The sequence below is a fragment of the Sapajus apella genome, unplaced genomic scaffold (assembly GCF_009761245.1).
Source record: "Sapajus apella isolate SASKATOON/1434 unplaced genomic scaffold, GSC_monkey_1.0 scaffold128, whole genome shotgun sequence".
Taxonomy (NCBI): Eukaryota; Metazoa; Chordata; class Mammalia; order Primates; family Cebidae; genus Sapajus; species Sapajus apella.
In genome coordinates this window covers 4,485,726-4,502,678 of record NW_022437068.1, presented here as the reverse complement: position 1 = coordinate 4,502,678, position 16,953 = coordinate 4,485,726, and the positions used below count along the sequence as shown (strand labels likewise).

The 16,953-nt window shown below is 51.8% G+C and overlaps 1 protein-coding gene across 1 annotated transcript; it reads left to right on the top strand.

Annotated features, from left to right (window-relative positions):
- Positions 1 to 6: 6 nt before the first annotated feature.
- LOC116539438 (intraflagellar transport protein 122 homolog) lies at positions 7 to 16,305 on the top strand. The gene is given in 11 exon segments (XM_032262386.1): positions 7 to 462; positions 464 to 579; positions 2,526 to 2,666; positions 3,778 to 3,875; positions 8,610 to 8,710; positions 10,660 to 10,825; positions 11,742 to 11,853; positions 13,132 to 13,257; positions 14,722 to 14,801; positions 15,171 to 15,335; positions 15,763 to 16,305. Coding segments are annotated over 11 exon segments (1,272 nt in total). The 5' UTR covers positions 7 to 385; the 3' UTR covers positions 15,853 to 16,305.
- Positions 16,306 to 16,953: the final 648 nt, after the last annotated feature.

Here is a 16,953-nt window from a genome sequence, read left to right as displayed (position 1 = left end):
GTTCTCCTGGCCTGATAGGTGGTTCTGGGGCTTAGGTGAGAAGCAGTCAGTGGGTCCATACAGCATGAAGCCCACAGTCATCTTTGACAACTGATAAGAAGTGGTGATGATGATAATGTCAATCCTGTTTCCTTAGGTGTCGCCTGCAATTAAAAGAAATCTGTTTGCAGCACTACAGGAGCCCACGCAAACCTCAAAATAAAATGTTTCCGATTCTGTGCCGCCTCTGTGGTCCAGAAACAGACTGTGTTGTTACTGAATCCAGTCGCTTGCATATTGCTGTTAATTGCCTTTTGTTTTCGAAGAGCTGATTTGTTTTTGCGTTTCTGTGGGTAGTTTTTGGGGGGAGGCACTCTCCCCCTCTGAGTTGTAAGGCTGGCAAAATATGACATCCCTAATGAATTCAGCCAAGTGCAGTGTTTTCATGGGGGCTGCAGGGGAAGCTTTATTAAGACTTCATTTGCTCCTTTCCCCAGGCCTTTGCTTTGGGTGAGAAGCATCCTGAGTTTAAGGATGACATCTACGTGCCCTATGCTCAGTGGCTAGCAGAGAACGATCGCTTTGAGGAAGCCCAGCAAGGTAGGCAACACAGACTGTCACCTTCTAGAAGGAGCAGGAGAAGTCACTGCCAAGACATACATTTCAGGAAGGCTACAAGCCCTTTCCATCTGTAGATCCCAAGATAGATGACTTCATCCTGGGGATGTGATTGTTTGGTGGTGAAAGACAGTAGAGCATGGAAAGACCATGGGCTTTGGAATCACACCCTCCTAAGCCACACTCACTTGCTACAGGCCCTTAAGGGGTGCTGCCTCCTCTCCAAGCCTCTGGTTACTGAGCAAAGTGCTGTGCACTACAGTGTATCTTCCCGTTTAATCCTCCCAATAGCCCTATGGTGTAGCTACCATCATTATGATTCCCATTCTGCAGATAAGAAAACTGAAGGGTAAAGTGGTGAAGAAATTTGCCTTAAGTTTCATAGCTAGGAAGTGACAGGAAGGTAATGGCGAGCCAGGGTGCCATGAGGACAAAAAGTCAGGACTGCCACACAGTATAAGGCATGGTCTCACCTCTACTTTCCTCTACCAAGAATAGAAACTCAGCTTCTATTTCTGGCTTAGATAAACAGGTGACCTCTGCTCCTCAAGATTTCCGTTGGTGAAATGGGCTGCATACAACATACAACAGCATCTGAAATAGGAACCAAAGCAAGCATAGAGCATTTGCTGATGTCGTTAATCATATTTTTTAAAGTTGACTGCCCTCTCTGTGTCAGACCCTGGCTGAGCACTTAACCTACATAACCTTGAATCTTGCCAACAGCCATGCAGGGACGAAGAGACTAAATGTGCCATGCCAAGTCACAAATCTAGTCAGCAGCAGAGCCAGAATTGCACCAGTACCTCTCTGGGGAACCTGATTTTTCTGTTTTGCTGCCTATTTAGCCTTCTAATTGAAGTTGGGTGTTTCATGTTCCATAGCATCTCATTTACACTTCTGGTAACAGTTGCCACCTCCGGACACATTGCAGAACAAATGTCTCCATGTTGGAGCTCCTCAACCAAAAGCCCTCACTGAAGGACAATGTATTCTCTGCTGCTTCAGCATTTCCAGAGTACCCAGTTGCTGAAGTATCTTCATGTTTGGGCAAAACACATCAACCTATCCATCTGTCTGTGTCTGCCCTTCCAAGAATCCATCACCATAGTAACTTGGTACTCAGACAAGAGACTGTAGATGAGAATGAAACAAAGGCCAGACCTTCTCCTTCTCTGAAGGCAGAGGATTAGTGTCATCTGAGTGCCCACACATGGCAAATGTCATGGCTACAAGTGCTTCACTGGCAGCCGCCAACCTCTCAAGGGGCTGACCACGTAGCAGGTACTCAGAAAATATCTGTTAAAAAGTATAGGAACATTTGAGTTTTTTTTGTTTTTTTTTTTTTTGCTTGTTTTCACAAATGGTTGTAAGAACTGAGGCAGATCCTTCAAAGTGGTTATTGGAAAGCAGTCATTTGAAGACAAACAGGACTTGAGTTGGACTTGGCTCTGGGACCTTGGGTGTGACACTTTACCTCCATCTTGCAAAGCCCATTCATTGCTTATAAAAAGGGGGATAATTTTCTTTCTGTATAAGTCTGTGGCAAGGATCCAGTGAGGTGATTAGCAACAAAAGCATTTGGTAAACCTCTAAGTGCAGTGAAGTGGCAGGTCCTCTTTGTGTCACCTTAGGAGTCACCAGACTTTGCCCTGGAATTTGGCCCCTCCAGTTTTTCCTTTCTGCCATCCTTTTCAAAGTCGGTCGCCTTTTCCCAGCCAAAAAGGAATATATCTCACTGTACTTTTTCCAGGATGTAGCCTTGGTTATTTAGAGAAGCGGCATCCCAGCAACGAAGCACTGCAGATGCTCCAGTGAGTGTCCTACTTCCAGAGCAGCCCATGCAAGACCCACAGAGCTCCATCCTGCCTCCTGTGTGCCTCCCTAAATTGCATGTGCTTTTGTCCTCTTCCCCACCCCTCCTACAGCATTCCACAAGGCTGGGCGACAGAGAGAAGCAGTCCAGGTGCTGGAGCAGCTCACAGACAATGCTGTGGCAGAGAGCAGGTTTAATGATGCTGCCTATTATTACTGGATGCTATCCATGCAGTGCCTCGATATAGCTCAAGGTGCGTAAACATCAGCCAGACCACTGTTTTCCCAAGCCCCGCTCTGATACCAAGATAAACATCAGAAGAGCTGGGACATTTTAATTAAAGCCCTGGGCTTGTTTATTGGGTGTATTGTCCATAAGCCTGCCTTGCAATGGCATAATGTGGTGTGTTATCTTTTTCCAGTTTGCCCCTCAGAATGGTATGAGGGCCATCCAAGGGTTACGGTTGGCAGGTCCAGCCCTGCATTGCTAATTCAGAACATGTCTCTCCCCTGCTACCTGGGAGCCCATAGCTGGACCTGGGTGAGCACTGGGTTTTAAAATCTTTTAACTAAAGGAGAAGATAAACAAGAGATGGCGTTACAATAGCATACTCCAGATTCTTACTCATCCCAGCCAAGAAAACAGTTTCAATGTTGCTTTCTTTCACAATATGATGTACTGAGGGCGTCCTGGAAATGGAAGAGACAAGGGGATGTTCTCCATTGGACAAGGCCACAAGCAGGGGTGGGAAAAACGCTGGAATGGAAGCCACAGGTGACTTGTAGCAAGTCACAGTACTTCCTGAGCTCTGCATGCCCATCTGCCCTTTGGGAGTACCCTTGTCCTAGTCCCTTTGTAAAGTTGCTGGGAGCCTCACAGAGCCATGCTTACAGTTTGAAAATTGTTAAGCCCAGGTGTAAGGTGGCATTTTTCTGTTCTGGGCAGTGGCTTATGCTTCTGATAGAAGCAGCAGAGGGAAGAGGCATGAGATGAGCATGAATGCAGTTGGTGTCTGCCTGCCCTTGTCCCAGCAGGCTCTTCTGGCATGTCTAGGGTCATGCTGCAGCTGTCTCTCCCCCAGGGGAATAACCTGAGAGGGTGCAGTGAGAGATCTGGAAAAAATAACCTCAAACTCCCTTGCCTTATGCCCTGCCCACCTAAGACTTCACTGTCCTGGAGTGGCCCCTACTCCTAAGCAGAGTGCCTTTCCCATCACTATACTTTGTCCCTCACCCTGGCACAGACACTGCGTGGTGGGAGAACTGATGCTGGCCAAAGTGCTGTTGCCTGGCCCCCTCCTCCTGTGGCCAGGTGGCAGCCACAGACACTGTTTGACACTTTGCCCTCCCACCCACTGCACACAGCAGATCCTGCCCAGAAGGATGTGATGCTTGGCAAATTCCACCACTTTCAGCGTTTGGCAGAGCTGTACCATGGCTACCATGCCATACATCGCCACACGGTAAGATGGCTGGGTCACTGGCACCTAAGGGTACTGTCTGCTGAGCTGGGGGCCCCAGGCATGTCTAAGAACAGCAGATTAGCTGGAAAGTAGCCCACTGGTCACAGTGAACTGCTGAGGAATCTTGGTCTCCTCTGGGCAGAAAAAGTTTGGTTTTCCTTGATTGACTATTTGTCTGCCATCCATCACGCAGTGGGCTTCTGAATTATAAGCCAGCGCTGGAATGGGTCTTGCTAGTTGCTCAGTGCAGGCTTTGATGACTCAGGCCAATACTGCATTAACCAGCAAGTGGGGTGGGAGTTCCTTGAGGCCCTCTTCTCCAATAAGGCAAAGGCCCAGGTTAACCAAAGGCTCAAGTTCCCTCCCTGGCCCTGCCAGTGGTTCTTTGGCAAGTCACTTTCCCTCTCTGTCCCTCAGTTTCCTTCTCTGTGAAACAAGAGTGTTGGCTTGGTCTCTAGAAACTGAAGTAGTTCTTTTTAGTCACTCCCTAATTCCTTTGAGAAAGCCATTTTAAATCTGTCTGGTGGCAATGGGGAACAGGTAATGGATTGTCAACAGCCTCTTCATCCACTATCTCCTCAGTCACCCAACAGATGTTGAGCACTTAGTACCTAGTAGGCAATGTACTGAGGGCTTCATTGTATCAAGTCATTTCCTCCTTTCAACCACACTTTGAGGAAAAGACTGGTACCCTCATTTTACCAGATGACAGTGAGGTACTACACAGAGGGGTCTCACAGCGAGTTGGTGCAAAAGTAACTGCAGTTTAAGACTATGAATTTTAAATCATTATAACTAGGCTGAAACACATCTTTATTAATCAAACTAGGAACCATTATGATCAACACATTTTTGCCAATGAGAAATAAGTTGATTACTGTAGCATAAAAATCCATACATCAGGATTCAGTGAACTCTTGGAAAGTATTTTCTGCATCCTGCTGGTTGTGGAAGCATTGTCCCTGCAAAAAGGTGTTAAGAGGCTTGAAGAAGTGGTAGGTGGTTGGCAAGAGGTCAAGTGAATATGGTGGATGAGGCAAAAGTTCACAGACCAATTTATTCAACTTTCGAAGCATTGGTTATGTGACGTGCAATCAGGTGTTGTTGTGGAGAAGAACTGGGCCCTTTCTGTTGACCAGTGCTGGCTGCAGGTGGTGTGGTTTTCAGTGCAGCTCCTCAATTTGCTGAGCATACTTCTCAAATGTAATCGTTTCACCAACATTCCGAAAGCTGTAGTGGATTAGAAGCAGACCACCAAACAGTGACCATGACCTTTTTTTGGTGCAAGTTTGGCTTTGGGAACTGCTTTGGAGCTGCTTCTTGGTGCAGCCACAGAGCTGGTCATCACCGGTTGTCATATAAAGTCCACTTTTTGTCGCACAGCAATCTGATTGAGAAATGGTTTTTGTTGCGTAGAATAAGAGAAGACAACACTTTAAAATGACTATTTTTTCATTTTTGATCAGCTCGTGAGGCGTCCAGTTTTCGAGCTTTTTTACCTTTCCAATTTGCTTCAAATGCCGAATAACCAGAATGGTCGATGTTGAGTTAGTTGGCCACTTCTCATGTGGTTGTAAGAGGATTGGTTTTGATGATTGTTCTCAATTGGTCTTTGTCCACTACTGACGGCTGACCACTACGCTCCTCATCTTCAAGCCTCTCCTTTGCAAAACTTTTGAACCACCACTGCACTGTACATTGGTTAGCAGTTCCTGGGCCAAATGCACTATTGATGTTACAGTTGTCTCTGCTGCTTTATGACCCATTTTGAACTCGAATAAGAAAATCACTCGTTTGCATTTTGTCTAATATCATTTCCATAGTCTAAAATGAGCATAAACAGCAAGTAATAATAACTCATTAGCAGAAAAACAAAGCGAGAAATGCCCATTGAAATGATGTATAACATAACCACCTTTAAGAATGTATTCCAGTATCAAACAGCAAATTCCAGAGCCAGTATGTGAGTCTCAACAGGCTGGCACTGGAGCTTATGTTCCTAGCCTTTCCCTCCCTCTCTCCTCTTAGAGAAAGCAGGCTAGTATGTTGATTTAGTGGGTAAACTCGAGTCCTCACACACAGATGACACCATGTTACTTATCTTCTCTGGCCTTTAGCTTCCTTCTCTATAAAACAGGGATAACAGCAGTATCTATTTGATGGGATTGTTGTGAGGATTAGACAAGTTAATATTGGAAAAACACTTAGAAGAGTACCCAGTACGGAGTGACCCTAGGTGGCAGCTATCCTTGCTGCTGCTCCAGGCAAGGCTTCACACCAGCTTTCCCTGGCCCGCTTCCTCTGGCTGGGCATCTAGCATTTCTCTTTTTTCAGAGATAAGGTCTCTGTCACCCAAGGTGGAGTGTAGTGGCATGACCATAGCTCATGGCAGCCTCAAACTGCTGGACTCAAGTGATCCTCCTGCATAAGCCTCCCAGAGCACTGGGATTACAGGAGTGAGCCACCACACCCAGCCTTCTTGCAGCTCTTTGACCTCTCAAATGCCCTGCCTTTCACCCTGGGCACTTCTTTCCCTGTAATCTGTGTTGACCTCTCACAGCATATTTTTTGCATCTTGGGAAGGTCTGGCAAGAAGAACTCCTCTGACAGGCTCTGTGCAGGCCAACCATCAATCCAGTGTCACATCCCTACCCACAGCAAGGTCAGTGGTCTCAAGGGACCTCATCTTCCCTTACAGTCTTTGCCTTTCAAAACAAGACCCCCTCAGGGTTCCTAATCTCTATCAAGTGCTCACCTGGAGAGAAGCTACCACAAAAGGAGCCCAGACTCAACTTAGGCTAGAAGTCAGGGCCCAGCTCAGCCTCAGTTTGCCTAAGCCACTCCAGAGCCTGACTCTCAGCTCCTTCCCTCAGACTTTTCTTTTTCTTTTTTTCTTTTTTTTTTTTTTTTTTTTAAGATGGGGTTTCACCATGATGGCCAGGCTGGTCTTGAACTCCTGACCTCAGGTGATCCACCCACCATGGCCTCCCAAAGTGCTAGGATTACAGGCGTGAGCCACTGCGCCCGGCTCCCCCAGACTTTTCTCCTGCTGTTCCCTGTCCTCTTCCTCACCTGGGGCATGAGGCTGAGGGCTCCTCTCTGTAACAGCTGTGCTCTGCTCCAGGACCTACATGGGGCTTGGAGCTAAGGGGCCTCAGATCAGCTGGGGCCCTGGCTCTTAGCTGAATCTTCTTCATTGGGTCATTCCTTCATTCAACAAATGCCTACTGTGTGACAGACCCTGTGATGAGACCTGGCAACGTAGTGGTGAACAAAACATTGTCCCTGCGGTCAGTCCTAGTCTAGCAAACAAAACAGTCCCTCAAGGGAAAAGCTTAGAGGCCTGTAAAGAGACTTCCTGGAGGAGGTGGCCCCTCAGCCAGGGGAAGGAGACAAGTAAAAATGGGGCAAGTGAAGTGGAGGAGGAGAAGGAAAGGTATTGTGGCAAAGGTCACAGCCTGTGCAAAGGCCTGGAGGTGAGTGGTAGTTTGTGGTTCAGCATCCAGGGCCCAGCAGAGCAGCACTGATTCAGGGCAAGACTAGAAAGGGAAGTTTCAGGTCCTTCCTGGATACATAGCTTCTTTCCCAGAGGAAAGGACTCCCCTCCTACCTGTTCTCTCTGGGACATTACTTAGCTTCCCTACCTAGTGCAATAGAACCAGAGGCAGACCTCATCCTGGTTCTTAGCCTGTAAAGGATGTAATCTCAGGTTTTCTTGGGTTCTTGGAGCTAACAGAAGCTATAGAAATTTAAGTGGGAATTACAGAGAAAATGCTAAGCTCTGAACTGAAGAAGTATAGAGCAAAGTGAGTCCTCAGAGTGTAGACCAATTAGGGGAAGCTTTGGTGGCTCAGTGATGACTAGAGCCTCACAAGACCCTTCAGGAAATGTCAGTTTATTACCATGTAAGTGCTCACAAGAAAGAGGAGTGGCTAGGCTGTTTTAATCCTCAACATCTAAAGCCTTATTAGAAATCAACAGTCTCAGTTTATAGACAGTTTGCCACATGCCTTCAAAATAAGTTCTTAACCTTTTATAGACCCCACATAGAAAATTTCCTATTTGTCTGCTGAGCTTCTGGCAGCCTCTAGGTACAGAAGACTACTCAGTCCACTCATGTGTGCTAAGCACCTTCTGTTGAGGCCTATGCCAGGAGCCAGGGAAATGGGTCAGCAATTGAGGAACTCCACATGTGTGCTCGTTTGGTGGCACATCAGCCAGGCTGCTGTTGGAAAGCACAGAAGAGGCCTGTGGGTTCATGTTGAAGAGGGCTAAGTGCCTCTGTTTAAAGACAGGCTTATATGGATCAGGGGTCATGTCCTCAGTCACACAGAAAGTCCTCTCTTTTAGAGCTAAGTGGAGATAACTTGAGTTCAGTGAAATGGAATCATTACTAACTCCAGAGGCAGTACAGCTTGGAAGACATTCTTGGGCTTTGGATTCAGACCTGTGTTTGAAGCGCAGCTCAGCTCTGTTCTAGTTGGTGACTTGGGCAAATCATCTATCTAGGTGTCAGTTTTCTCATCAGTACTGTGAGGATAAAAATGCATGCCACAAGGTTATGTCTCATCAGATGAGACAGTGGCTATATGGTGCCCAGCACACAGTAGGTGCTCAATAATCAGGGTCACTGTTGTTGATGTCACTCAGAATTACTGGTGTCTGCCTTCTGGCCTAGCCCAGCAGCAGCTCAGTTGAGGTACTCAATTTCTGTTTGCTTTTCTCTCACTGCAGGAGGATCCATTCAGTGTCCATGGGCCTGAAACTCTTTTCAACATCTCCAGGTTCCTGCTGCACAGCCTGCCCAAGGACACCCCCTCGGGCATCTCTAAAGTGTATCCTTTCTCTTACCCCTCCCCCATCCCATCCCACTTGTCTGATGGCCCCAAGAAGTTCCTTCTAGAGCACTTTCCTGGCAGAACCTTCCTCTCTTAGCAGCCCTCAAGAGAAGAGAGAGAGCTCACCCTCCCTCTGCTGTTTGGCTGTAGAGGCTCAGCAGGGAGGCCCAGGGGCCTGGGCCAAGAGAAGAAGAGTTTTCAGGGCTCTCTGAGCTGAGCCCAGCAATAGATCTCTGGCCAACACACTGTCCCAGTCCCTCCTACAACTCACAGATGAGAGAGTGATTGTAATGGAAGAAGCACCAGGCCTTCGGGCTTGGAATCTTGGGCACTTCCTCAGACTGGGGAGCAAGGAGCATTTGTTCAGCCCAGGTATACAGATCAGCTGCTGTTCCCCCATCCCCAGGCCAGGTACCAGGTGACAAAGCTGCCATCAAGGGTGGAGGTCACAAGTTAGAACCTGGTCTGGTGGATGTGCGCTGTGTCTCAGGGTGGAATGAGGCTGAGGTCAGGGCCATGCTCAGGGAAGGCTACTTGGAAGAGGTGCTGTCTGTCATGCAGGCCAAGGCAGCCAGGGAAGATGGCCAAGTGGATGTTCCAGGGGAGAGCCCGGGATGTAGAGGGGCAAGCGAGGTATGTGGGAGGAGGTGAGGGGCCCTGAGGGAGAGGGGCTGGAGAGGCAGCAGGGCCCGAGGCCTGAGGGCCTACCTTTGGGTTTGCCTCTCCTTCTATAGCCAATGAGGGCCACAGTGGGGCCATAAACAGAACAGGGTCCTGAAGGGACTGTGCAGTCAGATACTGGATCATTACCAGTGATCCAGATCTTTAAGGTCTTAGATGTCATGAGACATAATTGTCCCTGTTATTTTCTAAACCTCACTGTACCCTCAGCTCCTTCCCAGCCCGAGCCCCGCCTGCCTGCTGTAAGGAAAATCCACTCCACTGGAGAAGGCCCAGAGCTGCTTGTTGTAAGAATTGGCATCTCTGGGGGATTCCAGGCCCATCGTTTACATTTCAGGGGAAACACCCCCAAATCAAGGGGTGCCTTCCTAGAGTAACACCCCAGCTGCAGGCATCTCCGTCTTGCCCCACAGGAGCAGTCAGGGCCATGCGTGCGGGGGCTGAGCACCTGTACCCATCGTTTCTAGCAAGTTCAGTTTGAGTCAACAGCTTGATGGAACCCCTGCACTAAGCCTCACCCTGTGCCATCCCCTGGGGACCTGGAAATGACTCCTGACAGTCCCTGACTTTGAGGCATGATGGAGACAGAAGGACACTCTCCACAGAACTGCTGAAGTGGACGGGGCTGCACTGCAGAGGGCGGGAGCAGGAGCACTGGGAGGGAGGTGGGGAGGAAGGGTAGGAGGGCCTGGGCACGGCCAGCATCGGAGGTGACCTGAGAGGAGAGCACAAAGGCCCAGCCTCTGGCCGAGGAGCTTCGAGGCTGCGACTCAGAAACCGCCCACAAGGCCTTTGCGGGAAGGACGGGCAGGCAGAGGGATGCACCCAGGGGCCTCAGTAGAGCAGGGCTGAGGGTGTCTCCCCAGGGAGTCTGGGACCAGGCCCCACCTGGCAGGGCCAAAGCAGAGTGCCCTTGGTGCCAGGCGTCCTAGGAAGGCCTGGCTAGCAGGCTCAGTGAGGCAGGAAGAGCCATTTTGGCCTAGTCAGGGTACAAAACAAGCCACCAGCAGGCCCAGAGATGCTAAGCAAGGTTAAAGTATTGATGGAAACTACACTGTCTTTATCTCTGGAAAAATCCCTGGGCCTTCCTGTCCGAGAAATACACTCACCTCTCACAAATGCACAGAGCCTTCCTCACGCTCTATCCTGTGCCCTCCTGGCACCAGCATGAGCTGTGTTCCAGTCTAGGGCTCACTCCAAGGATAGGCAGTCTCAGCTCCTGGGCCTGGTGCTACCCTTGCTATCCTTAACCCTGTTCACGGCAGGAAAATACTCTTCACCCTGGCTAAGCAGAGCAAGGCCCTGGGCGCGTACAGGCTGGCCCGACACGCCTATGACAAGCTGCGAGGCCTGTGTATCCCCTCCAGATTCCAAAAGTCCATCGAGCTGGGTACCCTGACTATCCGCGCCAAGCCATTCCACGACAGTGAGGTGAGGACACAGCACCCTTGGGCAGATGGCTTCTCCTCCGCTCCGCTGAGGCCATCTCATGACCACTAGCCTGGCCTGGGTTCCGTTTGAAGACAGAGGCTGCAGCTCCCTCTGTTTGAAGAAAGAGCTCGCTCTGAGGGCTCTGTGCCCTCAGCTCAAGCCTGGTTATGCCAGCTCCCCTGTGCTTCCCTGTCCACCCCCTGTTCTCCTTGCAGCCCACTGTGCGCCAGCCCCAGCCCGGCCTCCCTTGCTTCTTGCTCTCCCCTAGGCAAGCCCTGCACCTCTGTGCCCAAGTGGCTCTGCCTTTACCCCAAGCCTGGCTGCAGGGCTGACTCTCACTCTAGAAACCCCTGCCCTTTCTGTGGTTCTCCAGCAAATCCACCCTATGTTCTCTGCAGCCCGGGTCTGTGCCCAGCCCCCATTCCTTCAACCCAGCCAGCTGCTTTCTTTCACAGCCCCTCCCTCAAGCTCAGAGCAAGGACTGCATCAGAAAGACCTGGGTTCACATCCTAGCTCCACACTTTCCTACCTCTGTCTCCACCTTTCTGCCCTTTGGTTTCCCCCTTTCCCACAGGTAGTTGTGAGGCTAAATTAGCACAAGCCACATGCTCTGCACAGTGCCTGGAGCATGATAAGTGGCTGGCCAAAGGTGGCAAGTCACTTTCATTCCTGCCAGGGGAAGAGTTCTGCTGAGTGCTGTCTGTAGAGGTGTCTTGGGCAGGGGGCTCCAAGTGACAGGGCTTGGGTATTGGCAGGCCTTTATCCTACTTCCCTATAGCATGGAGCCCCCAGGCCCAGCGCCCCCTCCCTGCCTGCCCACCTGGGTGGCCTTTCCTCTCGGCAGCCAGGCCCCAGGGGGAAGAGGACACATGCCTGCCCCAGCCTGGCCCTTCCGGAGTCCGTGGCTGTTTTGTAGGAGCTGGTGCCCTTGTGCTACCGCTGCTCCACCAACAACCCGCTGCTCAACAACCTGGGCAACGTCTGCATCAACTGCCGCCAGCCCTTTGTCTTCTCTGCCTCTTCCTATGGTGAGTCCCTGCATCCTGGGCACATGGGCGGGACAGCCTATGGACAGCGAGGTTCACTCTACTGCTTGCGGCCCTCACGACATTGGGCAAGGCCCAAAGGCCTCTGAACGTCCCTGTTTGTGAAATGAGGACACTCTTGATACCCACCTGCTTAACATAGAGTCACTGTCGGTGTTCCCAGAGATAGGACCCACTGCTGCCCAAAGCTGAAGCACCCACTCTGGGAACCTGGCGCAAGGCTTTGCATAACGAAATGCCCCAGGACAAGAGGCCAATGGCTTTACATTCAGACCAAGAGGCTGAGATGGGTTTTCAACGCTCAGCTCCTTTGATGTTGACGGGATCAGAAGCCCCTTCCCAGGAGCTGAACAGAGGCCACAGACACATACAGAGAGACTGCCCCTGCACACACACAGAGACTACCCCTGGCCACACGCAAACAGACTACCCCAGTGCGCACATACACAGAGACTACCCTGCACACACACAGAGACTACCCCAGCACACACACAGACCACCCCTGGTCACACACACACAGAGACTACCCCTGCACACACACACAGACTGCCCCTGCACACACACACAGAGTACCTCTGCACACACACACAGACTGCCCCTGTACACACACACAGACACTACCCCTGCACACACACAGACTGCCCCTGCACACACACACAGACACTGCCCCTGCACACACAGACTACCCCTGCACACACACAGATACTACCCCTGCACACACACACAGACACTACCCCTGCACACACACACAGACTACCCCTGCACACACACACAGACACTACCCCTGCACACACACACAGACTACCCCTGCACACACACAGATACTACCCCTGCACACACACACACACAGACATCACCCCTGCACACACACAGACTACCCCTACACACACACACAGACATCACCCCTGCACACACACAGACTACCCCTACACACACACACAGACTACCCCTGCACACACACGGATACTACCCCTGCACACACACACACAGACATCACCCCTGCACACACACAGACTACCCCTGCACACACACACACAGACTACCCCTGCACACACACACAGACTACCCCTGCACACACACAGACTACCCCTGCACACACACACAGACTACCCCTGCACACACACAGACTACCCCTGCTGCCTCTTCTTGCTTTTGGAGAAGCTGCCAGTGGGTTGAGAAAGAACTCTGTGGTCACCCCACCTGCCCAGTGGAAAGTTACTTGCAAGCTAGCTGCTTCAGCCCTTTCCCCACGCCCTCCAGATGTGCTACACCTGGTTGAGTTCTGCCTGGAGGAGGGGATCACTGATGAAGAAGCCATCTCCCTCATCGACCTGGAGGCACCCAGACCCAAGCGAGAGGACAGACAGCAGGAGACCATAAACAACAGTATCCATGCTCTTGGCCAGAACCTACGTGTGCAGCCATATGAGGGGCATGGGGCCAGGCAGGAAGCAGGAGGGCCCAGGGATGGCAGGTCATGCTGAGCCTGGCCCTGTGTCCCTAGAGAGATTGGAGAGGCCCACATGGGACGGACAGGGACCAGAGGTGGGCAGAGGGCTGGCCAGGGCCTGCGGAGCCAGAGTGGCAAATGGCACCTTGGTCTTCCCGTGTGGGTCTCCCACTCTCCCCTAGCCCCTAAAAGGCACTGGCTGTGCCTCCATGCATAGCTCCTACATAGCTAACATGGGATACGATGTCAGTGTTGGCCCCTAGCTCTTCCACTCTGGTCACTTTTGCATGCAGGTGGCACAGTTCATGACTGACAGGCTGAACAAGTGAAGGGTGTGCAAAGAAGCCCTGAGGAGAGGCGGCTCCATGGCCCAGCGCTCACTCCGGTTGGTCACAGGCTTGCTCTGCCTCTCTTGGCTCTGCTCTCCTCTGGGGAGCTTCATTTTTTGGCAGCACCATGGTACCCCTACAACATAGAGATGCCAGGAGCCCCACATCCCCTCAGCCTCATCACCCCCAGAAACGGCCAGCTCTCCTCTCAGCTGTGGCAGTGAAAGCCCCAGGGCACAGCTCAGCCTGCCCCTTTGGCCAGGAGGACGTACTGTTGTCCTTGTCAGGCCACTTTTGCAGGCTGGCTTCTTGCAGGGAACAGCACACACATGGCCTGGGGCCTCGCTCCCTCCCACTGGCTGAGTCTGCAGGTGTAGGGGCTGTGAGGCTGCCTTTCCCGCAGCTCCCATGTGCTGCCGCCCCCAGGGGCCACACTGGGAGGAGGGAAGCTCAGAGAGAGCTTCCCATCTTGCTGAAGGAGAGACAGATCCTGCTCTGCCACCCAGGCTCCCACAGGTGCCACAGATGATGCGGGCTATGGTGTTGGCATGTGGGTGCTATGCCAACTCCAACTTGACACTAGCAGTCTCCATGCCATGGGCCTCCCTTGGGGACCCCTGCCGGTCTCTGTCACCAGCTCCACCACTGTGGGAGAGGGGCAGTTTCTGGGGACCTCCAGGTGAGTCTGATCCGGCCTGGGGTCAGTAGGGGCTCACCCCGTCCGCTCTATCACAAGTGTCTGCAGACCCCCCAGCAGCTGCTGAGTGTTTCTCCAGGATCCCTGGGCCCGTCATCCCCTCCATGCCCACCCACAATGGCTCACAGGGCCTGCATGTGCTTCCCACTGGCCTTGGGAGCCATGGCACGCATGGCCTGCAAGAGGAATGGGTGAGGGCAACAGCGCCAGCAGAGTCCCTTCTCTCTGCCTTCTCGGCCTGAGCCCCCACTGTTTTTCCTCCTGGAAAACTGTTCCGCTGGCCTGGCTGTTCTTGAGTCTTCACATGGGTGTAGGATGGAGGCTAGGGTCTATCTCCAGCTCTTCTGATTCCATCCTTGACCAGACCCCTCCAGGCTCCCAGATTCTGCAGCTAGTGGAGACCAAGGACTCCATGGGAGATGAGGACCCGTTCACAGCTAAGCTGAGCTTTGAGGTAAGGGTGCCTCTCTGGGTGACCTGCAGGAGGGCAGCCTTCATCCCTTCTCCTGTGCACATGGGGACCCTCAGTTAGCACAGTAACAGAGGAGGATTCGCCAGAACTTCCAGGTGTGATGGCACGAGGGTGGGACAGGACCCCTTCCTGTGGGGTGTAGGAGCCAAGGCTGCCTCTGAGGGACCATGGGCAAGGGCACAGGTCTGTGGACAGGAAGGCAGCTTCAGTTCTGGTGGGAGGAGCTTGTCACTGTCGGGGTTACGAAGCAGATCCTCCCTCGCCACTGACAAAGATTCTAGGATCATAATCCACACAAATGTGTCACTGTGGCTGAGTGAAGACACTGCCTCCTTCCCGCCCACCCTGCAGCAGGGTGGCTCAGAGTTTGTGCCGGTGGTGGTGAGCCGTCTGGTGCTGCGCTCCATGAGCCGCCGGGACGTCATCATCAAGCGCTGGCCCCCGCCCCTGAGGTGGCAGTACTTCCGCTCACTGCTGCCTGACGCCTCCATTACCATGTGCCCCTCCTGCTTCCAGGTAGGTGGCCACTCCAGCAGCTCACGTGTGCTTCTCTCAGCCACTTTTCCCTTACCCAGATGTCCCTCTGGGAGGCCTGGCCCCTGGGAGGAGGAGCACATCCACAGCTCCAAGTTGGGAAAGAGGCTTGGCTGTCCTCGCCTCTACTTGCATTCCATGTGCATCTAAAGTAGATTTCGCTGGATCCAATACTGTCCACACCCTCCCTAATTCCGGAAGGGCCAGCAACTGTGTGTGCCTTTGACCTTCACTCAGAAAACAAGGAGCCCCACAGCCCCCTCCCATCTCCCCTTCCAACCCTCAAACAAAGGTGCTGCAGGTCTGTGTCCAGCCCTGACCACTGCCAAGTCCCCTGCCTTTGAGAGGCTGTCCCAGCCCCAGGCATAGGACTGATGAGCACTAGGGCTTTGGCCTGATCGTCCCTCAGATGTTCCACTCTGAGGACTATGAGCTGCTGGTTCTTCAGCACGGCTGCTGCCCCTACTGCCGCAAGCGCAAGGACGACCCCGGCCCATGACCAGCACCCTGGGGACAGCCTGCACTGTCTGCCTGCCTTGCGATCTGCTGGACTTTGAAGGAGAATGAAGAGTTAAACTGTCAGAATGCATCTCTTGCCCAGATGAAGTTTGTGTTTTGGGGGGGCCTTGTGTAACCACGGAATTCCTATTTATGGCATTTCATGCCTTGTAAATAGCACCAGGAGATGAGGAAGAGAATGTACATATATTTTCTAAGGAAAAAAATCTGTTACTTTCAGAACGGCTCCTAGTTGTTCGTGGCAGCCTGCTGGAGTCCGCAGATCTGTCAGACCGTTAGCATGTACATTTTGCCAACAGATTGCCTCAATAATGACAAAAGGGCTCCTTATTTTCATCAGCGTCTGCATTTTAGCAAGTATTCGTATTGTCTGCAACTTAATTTCCTTATGCAAAAGTGCACCTGTTTCTAATTTGATCTGAAAGGAATATTACATTTGTGTGCTCTTAACATTTAATCTAATAGAAATGGCAATATGGAAAGGGGTAGGGGAACGGGTTTTTTTGTTGTTGTTGTTTATTTTGGTTTAATGAGGATCTGTCTTGACAAGAAAAAATAACCTGGCTCCAAAGAAGATGGCAGGACTTTTAAAAAAGGCTCCTGTCTGGACCCTGGAGCCACCCTTCCGTCCACCTTCCCCAGCCCCACAGAGCAGCCCAGCCCAGTGAATACTCTTCCCTTTAGAACAGCTCCTTAAGCGGGTGGCTTCCGTTTGAAAGTCCAGAATGCCAAGGTCCCTTCCCTCAGGCATCACTGGTGTCCAGTGCAGCAGCTTGTGGGCTTGGAAGGGGCACATGCAGAAGCTGAAGAGAACTCACATTGGGGACATTTTTGGCACCAGCCACTTTCCATGCTGTCTCAAGCCTCTCAGCAGCCCTGTGAAGAAAGGGTTATGATTTCCAATGAGGCTGGGAAGGGGGTTGCCAGGACCCAGGGTATGCCTTCAGCCCTGGGAGGCGCAGCCCACCATTTGTCCAGCCTCGAGGCTCTGCCCCCTTCACCCCCACTCCACCTGCCAGAGGTGGCAATGCAGTGCTTCATGAAAAGCCTGAGAGTAGCTGAGCACAGGCAGGAGCGAGGG